The sequence below is a fragment of the Leuresthes tenuis genome, unplaced genomic scaffold, assembly GCF_036924035.1.
Source record: "Leuresthes tenuis unplaced genomic scaffold, fLeuTen1.0.hap1 SCAF_22, whole genome shotgun sequence".
In the NCBI taxonomy this organism is placed as follows: domain Eukaryota; kingdom Metazoa; phylum Chordata; class Actinopteri; order Atheriniformes; family Atherinopsidae; genus Leuresthes; species Leuresthes tenuis.
Genome location: NW_027325376.1, coordinates 16,074,649 through 16,089,353, shown reverse-complemented (window position 1 = coordinate 16,089,353; position 14,705 = coordinate 16,074,649). Strand labels below are relative to the sequence as shown.

Here is a 14,705-nt window from a genome sequence, read left to right as displayed (position 1 = left end):
CTCGCCTGACCCGACGCTGAGTGGCTGTGGGCCGGTCTGACGCGCCGTGAAGGGGGCGGGACAGGTGATGGAAGGCTACAAGACCGAGGAGAGGATGAACTTTTTGGCGTCAAGTCTGTCCATTGCGCGTCGTCATGTGTGGGGGGAAAAGGAAACAACTTTGTTTTTAGCTGTTTTTCCTTTTTTTTTTTAAGGCTAACTTTCAGATTTATTTTTTAATTAACTGCGCGCGAAGCTGTTTTCGACGAGGCAACACCTGTTTCGCAGTTTTTAAAAAGTTTATTCGCCTCCTTCAGTGACGGAGGAGGTTTTTTTTGGTTGTTTTCACCATTTAAAACGTTTTAAGTCTACTCGACAATTTTTTTTTCATTTATTTTTTTTTTGCTGTTGTAGCTATGGAGACACACGACTCACTCTCGGCAACGCAAGAGTATCCACATCCGTTTATCCACGAGATAAAGCTGACAACGGCCCAGAGGATAAGGGTAACATTTAAATTCTTTGCTTTCCATTGACAACACAGCCACTGAAAGCTCTTGATATACATTCACGCCTGTTTTTGTGAAGGAGACGGAACCCCTTTCATTCAGGCACCTGGAACTAATTGGGCTGTGGTTTGGTTGCAGGTGTTCACTGTATTTTTTGTATTTTTTTCCCTCAAAGCGGGCTCCCAACTTCTGAAGTGGCACAGATGAAGTTTAAATGAGACACAACAGTCAACAGTCTAATTTGCTTCATAATTTTTGTGTGTGTGTGTCTTATTTCAGAAGTGGCACAAAAGAAATAGAAAAATTAGTGATAATATATATATATATTTTTTTTTTTATTGCAAAAAACACTTTAGAAAACATAAAATCCTCATAAACCATGTTTTATTTCTTTTATCTTCTTTTCTGAGGTTTGTTTTCACCCAATAATAGTTATTTCTTGTACTTAAATGTTTACATTAAACTGATATGACACAGTACTTGTATTAGTAGTAAAAAAATTTAAAAAAAAACATTGTATCCTACATGCTTGTATGATACAGTACTTTTTCAGACTGTTCTTGTGTTCTCTGATATTTCATGCTACTTCTTAGTTGAGTTGTCCCTTTTTATGCACTCCAGGGCCACACACACACACACACACAAGCTTTAAATTCAATATCGCCTTAAAGAACACAGAGGCTTTTACACTCCTTTCTGACTCTAAGCAAACTAGGTGAGTCATAAAGGTCTTTGGCGAAGCAGACGTAACTGATAACGTGCCGCCGGATTGCGTCACATGTTTGGGCATATTGGTGAGGCTCGGCAACAGCGGATGGTTTGTGCATGTGAAGGTGCTGCCATATGATGCCGAGTTAAGTTTGTATTGCAGTTTTGGAAATGGGGAGTTTTTAAAATCGCCCCAAAAAAAATCAATGCCCTATAAAGACGCTTAGATGTTGATTTAGAACAGTATTTAAGTTTTGGGTTTGTTTGTTTTGTTTTTGTTTTTTTAGCCCCGTTCATCTGTCCAGATGTGTAAAACTGTCTTTTCTCCCCCCCTGATGCTGTAGGGACTCATCCTGGGCACCGTCCTCTTCCCTCTACGCATCACTCTGGCAGCTTTGATCTTCCTCATCATATGGCCTCTTGCCCGACTGCGATTGGCGGGCCTTTCTGCGGAGGAGCGCTCCCGACCCGTCACGGGCTGGAGGCGTTGGTTTTTCCACCCGATCATCCTGTTTCTGAGCCGAGCCGTGTTCTTCTCCCTGGGTTTCCTGTGGGTGAGGGTCAAAGGTCGCAGGGCCGGCCTGAAGGAGGCGCCGGTTCTGGTGGTGGCGCCCCACAGCGGCTTCCTGGACATGCTGGTTCTGTGTATGACCCAGCTGGCGACGGTGGTGTCGCGTTCGGAGAACACCAGCTTGCCTGTCATAGGAGGTAAGCGGCTGTAGCTCAGTGGACTTCAGCAAGTTAAAACGAGGAAAAACGCTAAGCTCGACTCCGCTTCTGGTTGGTTTCTCTGTTTTGAATTGGTGGAAGTTGCATATTTCATTCAGGACCATCAGAAATGCGGTATAGTGGTCATGACAATAAGTAGCTTGCATCAGAAGTTGCCACAAGTCTCCCTTCTTAGTCCTCAACCTTGTTGCAGCAGTATGTTACTATAGTAGCCCATGAGGGACAAACTAAACACTTGGTATAAAGGGTTTCTCTGATTTTTTTTTTTTGACATTCCACATTGTGAGAACTGCCTTTCTTTAAGTGTTATTTTAGACTGTTGCATTAGAGCAGCGACCCTAACTCGACCCAAAACCTCAATTGGAGCCCCCAAATGGTCCGTAAGTCCCTGTAATTCCGTAAGATTTGACCTATATGGACTCCAATCTGATCTGTCTTTGTGAAATCCTTTCAACCAAACCAAGGGCGTTATTCAGTGGAGTAAAAGCTAAGGGGGGTCCACACACTCTAAGAACTTCAGTCTAAACGTTGTTGAAGTCGTGTTGAGTGTTAAAATATCACAGATTGTCGTTTTCTTTTAGTTTTTGTCCTTTTACCCGAATTCTGTGCATATTATGGACTTTCAAAACTTGCTTTACCTGCTTTTCATGAGGCTGCTTCTGAAGCCTCTTCTGTCGGACACAGAGGAGAGCTTTGAGATGTGAGATGGCTCTCAGAGCAGAAAAATGTGTTTTGTTTTGTTGTTTTTTTTTTGTTTTTTTTTAAAAAAAAGCTAATTTCCAAAGCGGGTAACGAGTTCTGTTAAGTTCAGGTCGTTTGTGTCCGTATAAATGGCTCAGGAATGGAAAGGAGACTGTTGGATTTGGCTTTGAGTGAGCATTGGCGTGTTTTTTTTTATTTTTATTATCATTATTCTCTGCTTATTGCCTCACCCACAACTTCTTTGACAGCTGCAGAGCAGCAGGAGCGGGTCAATAATTCATTCCTTGTTTGCTGCTTTCATATTAAATGATGCTTTTAGTGCTAGTGATAAGAAATCTCACCCAGAGTTCTCCACCCAAATACTCGTGTAAATGGGAGTATTATTTAGAATAGATGGGAAGATTAAACCCAAAAAAAAGTCATGAAAGGAAGTCCAAAGATCAACAAGTGACTCACTCCATTGGCTTCCTCCCTTTTTTTTTTTTTCTTGATTATTTTGGACCCATTCTCTGGTTTTGTTCTTGTTTTTATGTTGTTTTGTTTTTCTTTAACTGCGTTTCAGCTCTGCTGGAGTTTAACCAGGCTGTGCTCGTGAGCAGGAAGGATCCAGAGTCGAGGAGAAAGGCCGTCGCTCAGCTCAATGAGAGGCTGACCTCTGAAGGCTACTGGCCTCAGGTGAGAGCTCGATGCTCACAGACTGAAGTTTGATTGATTATCGATTATCTTAGCATTGATTAATGCTAAGATATCAAGACTTTGAAACGATCAAAGGGGCCTCAGAAAGACGAACCAGGGCAACTCTTACAGGAAAACTCATTTTAAGAGCATTTTTGCTGCCTGGGATGACTTGATAAAAGTCGCTGCTTTGGAACAAACAAGCAGCTGATCAGGATAGATAAACTCTGTGATGGGAACTTGTTCTGCTAGAAAATGTTCGTTAGTGACAGTAAACATCACCTGTTTAACGGTGCGTGGCTCCGTGGGAGCGAACACGAGGCTTAACTCGCACGCTGACATTTGATGTCTCCTGTCTAGATGCTGATGTTTCCTGAGGGAACTACAACTAATGGCCGCGGTCTCCTCAAATTCAAGCCTGGTGAGTAAAACGCGTGCAGGAGAACGTGTAGAAAAAGAAAAAACTGACCATGCGTTGCTCTTGCAAATCAGAGCAGTTTATCCGGTCTGTTTTTATTTCCTTAATGACTAAGACGGAACATGCTGTTCAGGTGATGTTTGTACAAATCGTGTTGGAATGAGTGGCACAAGAGGCAGAAGGGCGTTGCAGCTTGTTGTGTTGCAACCTCGTGTCTCACTACTCCCTCCTCTGAGATATTTCTCTTGGTCATTCCGGTCTCTCCGCTCAGTCTCCACTCCTCTGTTATCAGGTGCCTTCCTCGCCGGAGTCCCCGTCCAACCAGTTCTGTTGCATTACCCAAATGAGTTGGTGAGTGGAATCGGTGGGGTGGTCGGGTTTCCTTCATGGCTGCTTCCAGCTGCTTTTTTTTTTTCCTTTTGTTAAGGGAGGCCCTCTCAGACACAGATGACATAAAAACGATTAAGTGTTGATCAGGCAAATGAGCAGCTTTCCTTAAAGAGCTGTACAACGCATGAAAGGCTACACAGTATAGACTGCAGAGGGGTGTGTGTGTGTGTGTGTGTATGGGGGTTGATTTGCATAAAAAATCTTAATGGTCACTCTGAGATTTTAAATTGGTTTACAACTTGGAAAAATTGACTTTCTAAAAGTATTTTTGTTCTTTTGGCATCCGTTTTTAATATATTAAAAGCATAGCAGTCAGTCACACCCAGCTCTGGGATTCAGCAGTTTGAAATAGAACAATGATGGATTTGGCAGGAAATCCAGTTCTTCTGTTCTGAGCTGAGAGTAAACTTGTACGGTTCCAGTGCGACGGGACTTTCTTGTCCCATCATGCATCACCAGTTGCCGTCCTCAGCCCATAGCTGATGCAGTGGGTTGCTGAGTCAGACGTGCATGATATGAACTCAGCCAAATTGGTGACATCTCCCCCACCCTTTTCAAATTCCCATCAGCAGCTTTTGGCTTATCAGTGCTGGCTTTTACTTGTGTCAGTGAAGCCTTCGGCCAAACCAGGCCGAGTTGTCCCGTAGAGGATGTTTCCAGCAGGAGGAGAGCAGCTGCAACACCTGTTCTAGCGGCAGCCGCCTCGCTCTCACCGGGTTTTGATGGCATGCGACACGATGATGTTTTCTGGCTCCAATGGGGGACAAATGGATAAGATTTCTAGCCTGCATGCTTTGCTTTAAGACCATCACGCTCCATTTTTTTTCTTTTTTGTTGGTGGGGCATATTGAGGTGGATCAGGCAGGAATTCATCTTCACTGTAACTGTACAGAACCATCGGCCAAATGTCCAAGAGTCCAGTCAGGTTTATTTATAGAGTACGTGTTTGAGCTAGGTGCTGCTTTAAGTGAAACACGGCCCCGTAATGAACCGAAATAAGTCATTCTGTGGTATTTTTATGTCATCTTTGTCAAAGACTTAAGTCTAAAAAGTGGGGTGGGGTGGTAATGAGATGTAATACAGTACTTTCTTTTGTTTTAAGTGTGTGTGCCTACAATTTTAACAGGCAGTAGTTGCGTAATGTGGCATAACTGTAATGTTTGATCAGGCCACAGTTTGCATACCTGTCAGGGTGTTTAATGAGGGAAATGTGAGTGAAATGATGCGTGCAGTAAAAAACAAAAAAACAAAACACTCCCTCTGTCTGTGCCGAAGCTTTTTTCTTTCCATCCTTACAAAGTGTCCACTGTTTGACGAGTGCTTTTATGGCTCTTCCTCAGGATACCGTTCGCTGGACGTACAAAGGAACAAGCTGGTGAGTCTTTGGCTTGTATCTGTCGGACATCGAGGTGGAAGCGCTTGGTTGCGACACCAGCGGGGCGAAATGTAAACTTGGAGCTTCCAGGAATTCCAACCTCCTTTTTTTTCCTTTTTATATCAACTCTGTTAAGCTGCACTGTGTGCTCATAAGATAAGTGAAAGCTGAGTCTGAGAGGCTGCTTATTACATTTATATCAGTCATGATTCAGAAATGTAGTTAGATGGAGTCTTTTTTTGGTTTTGGACATTCATCTTAGTTAAAACCTAAGATAAAGACAGATAGAAATTGAACTTTAGAGACTCCAACTCTTATTTGGAGGTCTTGAATTGTGATTTTATTTCCTACTCCTTCATCTGATCTTGTTATAAAGGAGTTCATGTATCACAGCGCTGTCAGTCCAGGCCCACTGTGTGTTTATGTTTCGGAGGTCCTGTTTAAACTGTGTGTGCCTGGTTTACGTCTTCAGTGCTGCAATCTGATTGGCCGGTCAGCTACAGCTACCCGAGAGATTAGATTTGAGGCCTTTTGAAATGGACATCTTCAACAGTGTTTGCGTCAGGAGTGTCGCTGAATGAAATGTGATCTCTTTACCCGTCAGGACAGAAGCCCTGTGGCACACCACTTCACAGTTCTACACCAACATGACTGTTGAGGTGAGACTAACGATTAATTTCACAGAATATCCTTTTTACGCCTCCAGCACAGCTGTGATCACAGATCTTTATAATCGGTAATGGTGTGGGTGTGCAGAGGTGTAACTGATGGCTCTTAGCCAGGGCGGTTGCCACTTCTTGTCTTGTAATAACCTTGCTTTAAGAAAAGAGAATAAATCTGAGCAGTGAGTGTTTGATTATTCATGATTTTATTAGTTTTATTTAAGTTGACTTTTTTTTTTGTCCTTCTGTCCTTTTTCTTCTTTTTTTTTTTAAATTGTGCTGCAGTTCCTGCCAGTTTACAACCCGTCCCAGGAGGAGAAGAACGACCCCAACCTGTATGCCGACAACGTTCAGAAGCTCATGGCCAAGTAAGATTTGTCGTATTATGAAAGCTATCGGGAGAAAGTCGGTAATTTTGAGTTGAGGCTTCCCAGCACTGCTGAACAGTAGCTTTTTTTTCTTTTTCTTTCTTTTTTTTTTTTTATAAAATTCTGGTATTTTAAACCGGAAGAGACAACATTTGTTTAGTGGAATGCACCCCTCTCTACCAGATGTCTCTCTTGTCTTGGAGCTGTGACAGTGCTGTCCTTGCACATGGCTGCCACTAGATGGCAGAGATGAGCCACATTTTACTGGTTTGTTTTGCTTTGGAACCTCTTGAGAAGAAAAGGTCAGCTTGGAATAGTCTTGTTTCGTTTAGAAGTGTTTCAACTGGCGTTTTCAGGTCTATTTTAGTTTGGAGGACATGAGGCCTTTCCATGGAAGTGTAATCCTTCGCGCTCTGGTTTGGGGACATTCGGTGGAACCCATGGCTGTCAGAATAGTTCACATTGTGTGATGAACATTGTGTAATTGGGTTCTGTTTCTCAGGGCTTTAGGAGTCCCAGCTACAGACTATGTGATGGAGGGCCGAGTTCCTGTGCGTAAACTCGGCGGTCTCTCCCTGCCTCTGGACTCTCCTGCCAGGGAAACGCTGTCACTGCTGCACAAAAATGGGTAAAAAATAAATAAAAATCCTTTTAAGTTCGGCTAAATCTGCATAAATGCTGTTTGACTTTAACGAGTGTCACTTTCTTTCTTTGTCTCTCAGTCTGGGAACGCATGAGGTAGAAGTAGCACTGGACAGAATGATTGACAGGTGCCGCTCAGGTGCTCAGTGCTCGAAGGCCAGCGTGGAGGAGCTCGCCTCTTTTCTGGCATTGACGGATAAACAAACAGCCATCCGTATCTGTGGCCTATACTCCAAGGTATGCTCACTTCTGTGTGTTTATATCTAAGATTAACTGCTTGATTTATTTAATTTTTTTTCAACTTCGCTGCACCTATTTCTGTAAACGAGATCTGATGGTCCTCTGGGCTTCTCTTGGGGGGAAAAAGAGAATTTAATGGAAGCCTCGGATACTCCAGAAATGGCTTCAAGGCCTCTGTTGTTGATGAGTTGGAAATGAGCCCAGGTGAGAGGAAAATCTCTGGTCGCGTGTAAACACTTTTTTCTCTCCATCTTCAGGATGAAACCGTGGACCTCAGGCAGGTCTGTTTGAGTATTTCGGCCCTTACGGGATTCACCAGCTTCAAGTCAGTTCTTCACACTGCTTTTCCTGTAAGTCCCCGTTGTATCCAGCGGATTGATGTTCTACTGGCAATAAATGCTAGAGCTACTTTTTGATTCGGTGTGATGATGTCATCTTGCACTGGTTTGCAGCAGATAGTTTTCTTATAAAGAAGATAAAGACCTGCTGCTGGCTTCTCTTTGTTCTGACTGCACCGTCTCTGTTTTGCAGTTGTTTGACACAGAAGGCAGAGGCAGCCTGAGTGCAAAGGAGCTCTCAGGCCTCATGGGGGCGCTGCTGGGTGTTTCTCAGCACAACACTGCTGCACTTTACGCCGAGGCCTCCAGTCAGGGCACGCTTACAGAAGGTGAGCATCTGATCATTTTGCTGTGTAAGAGGTGATGGAACAGTGGGAGTTTTTCCCTCAGTAAGTTTGGTGCTGCATCCCCAGCAGCCCGCTTGGTTACTTCCAGACAGGCAGCTGTCTCCAGCACATGATAAAACATTTAGCGAGAGCTAAAACTGTCAAATACTCCCCAAATAGTCTCATTATTGGCACAGAACTTGCACATTCTACCCCAACAACCCCGAACAGAGCTGAGACAGTTGGAATGAGGTTATTCTAAAGGCACAGTTGTGTTGTTGTCTGTTGACACTAAACTAACGGACCATTTGGCCACAGAAAATCTGCTGCGAGTGCTGACGACCCACCCGACCTATCAGAAAGTGTTGAACGAGTACCTGCTGCCCACGGAGGCGGGCTCTGGGATGTCATTCACTCCGCTGGCCAATGGGAAGGCTGTGAACAACAACGGAGTCGCTCACAACGGCAACGAATCCCTCCACTGCAACAAGAAGTTTGAATGAAACCGTTTGGGTTACGCTGCAAAAGCCTCATGTCTTTTCTTTCCTTCCCTGATCGTCTTTGAACCAGAGTGATGGATGAAAAATTGTGTTTTTGTACCTTTTTTTTTTTTTTTTTTTTAAAACATGTTTTGTTTTTTGTCTGACAATGTTTTTAAGTCTGGGATTATTTGCACAAATGCTGACAAGCCAAAATATGTCTTGAGAGTGAAAGTAAGTGTGTGTGTGTGTGTGTGTGTGACCAGCTCCTCGTGTGTATGTTTACCAGTGAGCCTCTTTTAATTACTCAAAATAAATCTTTGTCACTTGTTGTTTCAGAGCTATTAAGTTACTTTTGCTATTATAAATGTTATTTATTAAATTTCTCATGTATGCTGACTTTTTGTGATGGGACAGATGTGTGTGTGTGTGTGTGTGAGTGAAAGAAACTAAATACTGTAAATCCAAAAATGGATTTTATGAAAATGAATAATTCTTTCATTTTTGTTGACTTTGAATTTTTGTTGACAATAAACTGAATTCTTTTAATTAAGGTATGTTTTTATTTCTTCTACCCACTCTCATGTCTTTGTGTGAAATAGCACAAACTCTGGATCCATGCGCTCCCGTTGCCCCTGATGTAGTCTGCTTTTTTTTCTTTTTTTTTGTTCTATCCCTAATTGCCTTTTTTTCCTCCTTTTTTTAGAAGTTTTCCTCTTTTGGCTTCTTCCTCTGCCTTTGTTGAAATTCTAGACTTTACGTCCAAAGTTTTTCTTTTTCCCAGGACTGCAGTGCTGTGTTGTGGGGTCTGTTGGCTCGACCCTGGGAGCAGAGTGGGGGGATCTAATGGCAGACTGTGCCCTCAGCCTTGTGGTGGGATGCTTTGCCTCACGCCTGTCTTCCAGTGGTGCCTCTCTTGGAGCTTTCGGACCATTTTTCGCACCCCTTAATGATTCTTTTTTTGCCTTGGTCTGAGCAGCACGACCCCTCTTTCCGGGACTCTTGGCCTTGCCTGCAATCTTTTCATTTCTTATTGTTCTGCTTCTTTTTGTTGGACTTGCAGGTGGCAGCGACTGTGGCTCACTTGTGTTTACCTTCAGGGTTATGTCCAGTTCTCTCTTGGGTGAGGGCTTCGTCTCAGAGCATTTGATTTGCCCCCTAGTCGTGGGAGTTGTCTGTACTCTTTCCTCTGCAGCTATTCTCCTAGTTCTTCTCCTCACAAATCCAGATGTTTGACTCCCCTCCTCTGGTCTCTCCTTTCCTTGAGTCTTAGATGAACAAGTCTCATTTGGCCCCATTTCTGTGCAGAAATTGAGGGGATTCCCAGCATGCACCTGTAATTTATGCATCTCTCCGGTAAGCTCTTTGTGTTCCTCTTTCTCTGCTGTTCCCGAGCTCTGCTCTTTACAGTCGTCCTCCTCTCCTTTAAATAATTGTCTTCTTCTCGTGTACTTTCTCTGTTTTTTACCCGATTCCCTCTTTGGGGAGAATTCAACTGTTTTTGCTAAGTTCTTTTCAGTTAGTTTCGTCTCCTCTGCTGCTACCACAGAGTACTTTTCTACTTCTTTTTCACCTTGGCTGGGCAGCCTCTGAGGTTTCGTCTCGTCTTTATTGTCCACCTCCTTTTGGGAAACCTTTGTTGACCAGGTTTCTGCCCTGCTTTTCTGCTGTTGCGTCTCTCTTGTTCCAGTCTCCAGATTTTCCCCACATGGTCTCTCGGTTTCACTTTGCGCTTGTGTCCTGACGTTGGCAGTAATGCCAGAGCGTGCAATAACTTCCAATAGGGGTAGTTTTGATGTTTCAGCAACCGAGTCTGAGATATTCTCGGTTTGGGTTGAGTAAGAAGTAAAACTGTTGTCCGTGAGAAAGGAGCAGTTGTTAAGTAAAGCTGGGCTGTCGTGTTCTTCATCTGGTAGAAATATGTGACCCTCAGGTGTAGCTTCAGTGGATTCCTCTTGAGGATGTGATGGCAGGGGGGGAGTCTGTGTTTTCCGGGCTTCCTTTGGGCCCACCTTTTCTGGTGATGTTTGTCCTGTGTGGTTTGGTTCAGTCTTTATGCTCAGAGGATCCAAAACTGGGTGCTGGCGTGTTCTGTCGCCGTGTGAAGTTGACGTCTCCACGGCGACGGGTCTGTTGTTGACAGAAAGTAGGTCTAAGTTCTCTCTCAGGGTTGTCTGTAGGAAAAGAGGAAGATGAGTGAGAATTGATTTAAAGTTTCACCACAGACTTGAAACGCCAGGGGATCAAATAAAAATGGCAAGAATTTCCTGCAGATAACATTGGAATAAGAAAGCAGAGGACTGACTGTGACTGGGATCTCTTTATCAGAACACTGCCTTCATGTTCTCATCCACACAGTTCTAACAACCCTCCAACAATGCAACAATTCTTTTGCCGATCATCGTGTTTAGATCCTTCTACCTCAGCTGTGGCTTTAATCATTATCAGACGGAGGCAAAGCTATCATTTATGGTGCGATAGGATAGATGTAAGATAAGATGCAGTATGATAAACTTTATTGTACCAGTTGGGATATTTGTTCTGGACGTAACTGTTGCTGTCACGGTTACAGCAAAATAAAATCGCAACAAAATAAATTCCACATAATTCCCAATGCACGCAGTCTTTTGTAACCATTACAAATGACACATATCGCACACCTGCAACAGTAAAAATGCCACGAATGGGTTGGGTCTGTATTATTGACTCAGAGAAGCCTGCATTCATCCCTCCCAGTCACCCTCAAGGTTGTGTTTGCAAGAGGAGGAAGCTTTCATTCAGACTGCCAAAATGTGATACTGTCAGGGGAGTTTAGGTCAGATGACAGGATGGAAGAGCCAAATCGATTAATGCATGCTGGCTACAACAGTTTTTGCTGGCTCATATAAATGTCTAATTTTAAAACGGAATGAGACGGTGGAGGCTCACTTGCACAGTCCCTAAAGTATCAAAACACACTTGCAGTGTCAGTCTGCAATGTATTCCTGGTAATTTACCATGCAGCCAGTTCAGATTGCAACCGTGTGGAGGTACCAAATGGAAAAGGCTCCGTTTTAAAGGATACCTTTGGTTGGAGGGCTCTAAGGGGCGAGCATAGGAGTCCACGAGAGGAATCAAGAACGTGCGAATTGGGAAATGAGACAAGGGGACAGTCTTATGGCATGCTGTCATCCAACAGAAACGATAAAACAAAGAGCTGGAAAAAAATAGATGACTTTTTGTGCAGGTAGTGGATCGCAACTGCACGCTTTTACTTGAGCAGAACACTGCACCACTATCTGATACTATTCTCCACGACAGCTCAGAGGAAAATTGGCACTGGTGTCGGAAATCACTTCCTTTCACTTCATTTAATGTTCCGAGTGCTGCGGTGCACACTGCAATGCAACAGGCTAGAAACACACAACGGCTGGACATTTACGGCGCTTAAAAACGTGTTACCTCCTGCTGTTGTTGCCCCAGGTCAAACATATCAGTGGTGTCCTGGTCTGAAGAGAGGAGGGAGTTCAGCTGGTCAGTGTTCAGGATCGACTCCACCTGACACAAAGAGATGTGGTGGATTTGAGTCACGTGGACATTGAGGAAAATAAAGTCCTGCGTTACACTTATATGATACACACTAAATGGAGACATTTTTCCAAGTGTGTACTATATGCAGGGCACTGAAATAGTACACACTTGGTAAAATGTCTCCATTTAGGGACAGAATATGTAGCCATAAGCATGTGAAGGTGTACAAAAGGATTATTACTTTTAATGATGAAAAGGAAACGATTAACAGAGGGTCTAACATCTGCCAACAGTACAGTGTCAACTGAAACATGATCACTTACAACACTTATTAACACTGCATCTCGAGTTAGTTAACCAACAATGGCATGTCGTCACTAATTATATGACAAGACATTTGGCTGCCTGAGTCATAGTTAGCAAGCCCATAAATCCCATTATTTATACAGTATTTTGCACTACTCTCATCATTTCACTTTATTATCATTAATCATTATTTCTTCTTCTACAGGATGAAATATTACTAATTGATTCAAGTATTCTGGAGGAATTTCACTGAGTAAAGGGCAAGGGTGCAAGGCTCTTTAATCCCTCAGATGTCGTTCCACCAAAAACCATTCAACAAGGGTTGATATAACTGCACGGGCAAAAGGTAAAAAAAAAAAAAACTTGTCCAAAGGTGCCGTTAACTTCTCTGGACTAGGAGGCATCTGAGATGGACCGTCACACAAAGGAGAGGTGTATTGTGGACACACCAATCGGTATTATTTATCTTTTTTCTTAACAAGAAATAGACATGGGGTGTTCCAGAGCAAAGACAAAAAAGGACAATCGAGATAATATCAGCAACAAGTCCAAACGCAAGGCTCTGTGGTGGTATTGCCATGCCATGTTTGTGGGGAAACAAATCGAAGAAAATAACATCTAAAATGTGTCTTCGCTTGGTAACGTTTCCCAGAGCCAGGATATCCTTTGAGTATTTAGACAAGGAATGGCAAGGTTACAGAGATAAAAGATTTATTGCCCCAATTTTTTGGGGAGATTTAATCATACGCTGTCCACTTTTACCCAGAAATCCTTTTCTTAACACTCTTCACTGAAAATGAGCTGTTAGAGCAGAAAACCGCCGCATGCCAATGGTACTGAAAACCTACGTCTGTGATGAAGTCCTCATCACTGCACAACTCATCCAGGTACTCCAGAAATGAGCAGTTTCCTGTTTCTCCTTTCTCCCTAACGTCACACTCGTCTTTTCCTCGAATCTGAGTGACAGCGGGAAACAGATGATGGCCAGTTAGTTTTACGCAACAAACACCAATTTACAAATCAGGAAAGACGTCATTTCTGACAGTCTAAAGGTAAATCTGATGGTTTCTACTGGCTAGACTTGGAAACCTTGGGACAGAGCGAGTTCATTATCGTCTTGTAGTCCTCGAAGGCCTCAAATGTGAGGAGTTCTGGGTGGTTTTCTTGGAATTTGTGCACTCCGGGTGTGACAGTTCTCTGTTGTTCTCCTGTGATGAAGGACAGACAGCATCAGACACCCCCCGAACCCTCTTAGAAAAGCTTTCTTGTCATTTATTTAAGAAGTCTTCAGGCTTCGAGTAACAAAGATGTCATTTAAAATTGGTTCCTTGCTTGGTCGTATGCAGACACAATCCCTCTCTCATCCCTTACATTAGGTGCATTTCTATGCTTGAATGTTTCATGGTTCGGTGTAAAGTGGATTATAAAATGAACAGGGCAAACAAAAAAAGCACATTCCCATAGAACATGGTCAGACTGGATTGAAAATGTGTGAAAAATCAGCCAATGTCCGGACCAAAACCTTGAAAAGACCTTCAGAAATCTTGCAGAACTATTGCTCAAGACCGCTTTAAAAGATGAGAGGGAAACATAAAGAAGTGAGGGGTGGCTTAATGCTTTTACATAGTAATGTATGGCTGCATTTTTTGTAAAGTTTTCATCTCTAACCTTGCGTCTTGACCTCCTCTCTGATTGTCTCTGACTCCAGCATTACATTTCCATTCAACTGCATGCTGTCTCTTGTCCTCGAAACCCTGTGGTCAAAATTACACAGTTGGACTCAGTACTATATCAAGGATTCACCAATTAAAAAATAAAAAAACGCAGGGCTATCAAAAGTGGCATTGATCCCTTACAGAGTTGGACTGCAGGTCTGATGGACAGGAACCGCCTGCGGGCACAAGCACCAGCTGGGATGAAGATCAGGCTTGAGGAGCCAAGGGTAAGGAGGTAAATATGGACAGGAGCAGACATCTGATGGGCTGCTGATGGGGGCCAGCATACAGGGACACCAACAAAACCTTGGACAAGGCGAAGAGGAAAGAGGACTCATATTCATCCAGCTGGAGTCATGAGGAGAACATGGGCAACACAGGAGTGATGGCAGTCCAGGTTGGACACCAGCACCAGGAGGCGATGTGGTGTGGAAGCCATGTAGAGACGGACAGACAGCTGGCAGGAAATCTAGGCAGAGGGGGCTCTGCTGGGCTTGAATGGGGAGGTCCATTTGATCACAACACAGTCGGTTTCTGAGCATTTCTGCAACTGTGGGCGACTTCAGCGATGCAGGGTGAGCCATTTTTGTCTGATGAAGCCCCAAAGGACAGAACATTTCACTTTCGAAGATTT

The 14,705-nt window shown here is 43.5% G+C and overlaps 1 protein-coding gene across 1 annotated transcript; it reads left to right on the top strand.

Annotated features, from left to right (window-relative positions):
• Nucleotides 1–219: 219 nt before the first annotated feature.
• On the top strand, nt 220–8,579 carry lpcat4 (lysophosphatidylcholine acyltransferase 4). The gene is made up of 13 exons (XM_072376099.1): nt 220–485; nt 1,541–1,904; nt 3,190–3,302; nt 3,663–3,723; nt 4,013–4,071; nt 5,451–5,485; nt 6,090–6,144; nt 6,433–6,515; nt 7,018–7,143; nt 7,238–7,394; nt 7,655–7,747; nt 7,929–8,064; nt 8,380–8,579. The coding sequence occupies exons 1-13, from the start codon at nt 396–398 to the stop codon at nt 8,562–8,564; spliced, it is 1,557 nt and encodes a 518-aa protein (XP_072232200.1). The 5' UTR covers nt 220–395; the 3' UTR covers nt 8,565–8,579.
• Nucleotides 8,580–14,705: the final 6,126 nt, after the last annotated feature.

Excerpts from the sequence above, each read along its gene's own strand:
- lpcat4 (XM_072376099.1), top strand. The coding sequence starts at position 396 with ATGGAGACACACGACTCACTCTCGGCAACGCAAGAGTATCCACATCCG. Across the intron at positions 486-1,540 it reads CAACGGCCCAGAGGATAAGG|GGACTCATCCTGGGCACCGT; the intron begins GTAACATTTAAA and ends CTGATGCTGTAG. Across the intron at positions 3,724-4,012 it reads TCTCCTCAAATTCAAGCCTG|GTGCCTTCCTCGCCGGAGTC; the intron begins GTGAGTAAAACG and ends CTCTGTTATCAG.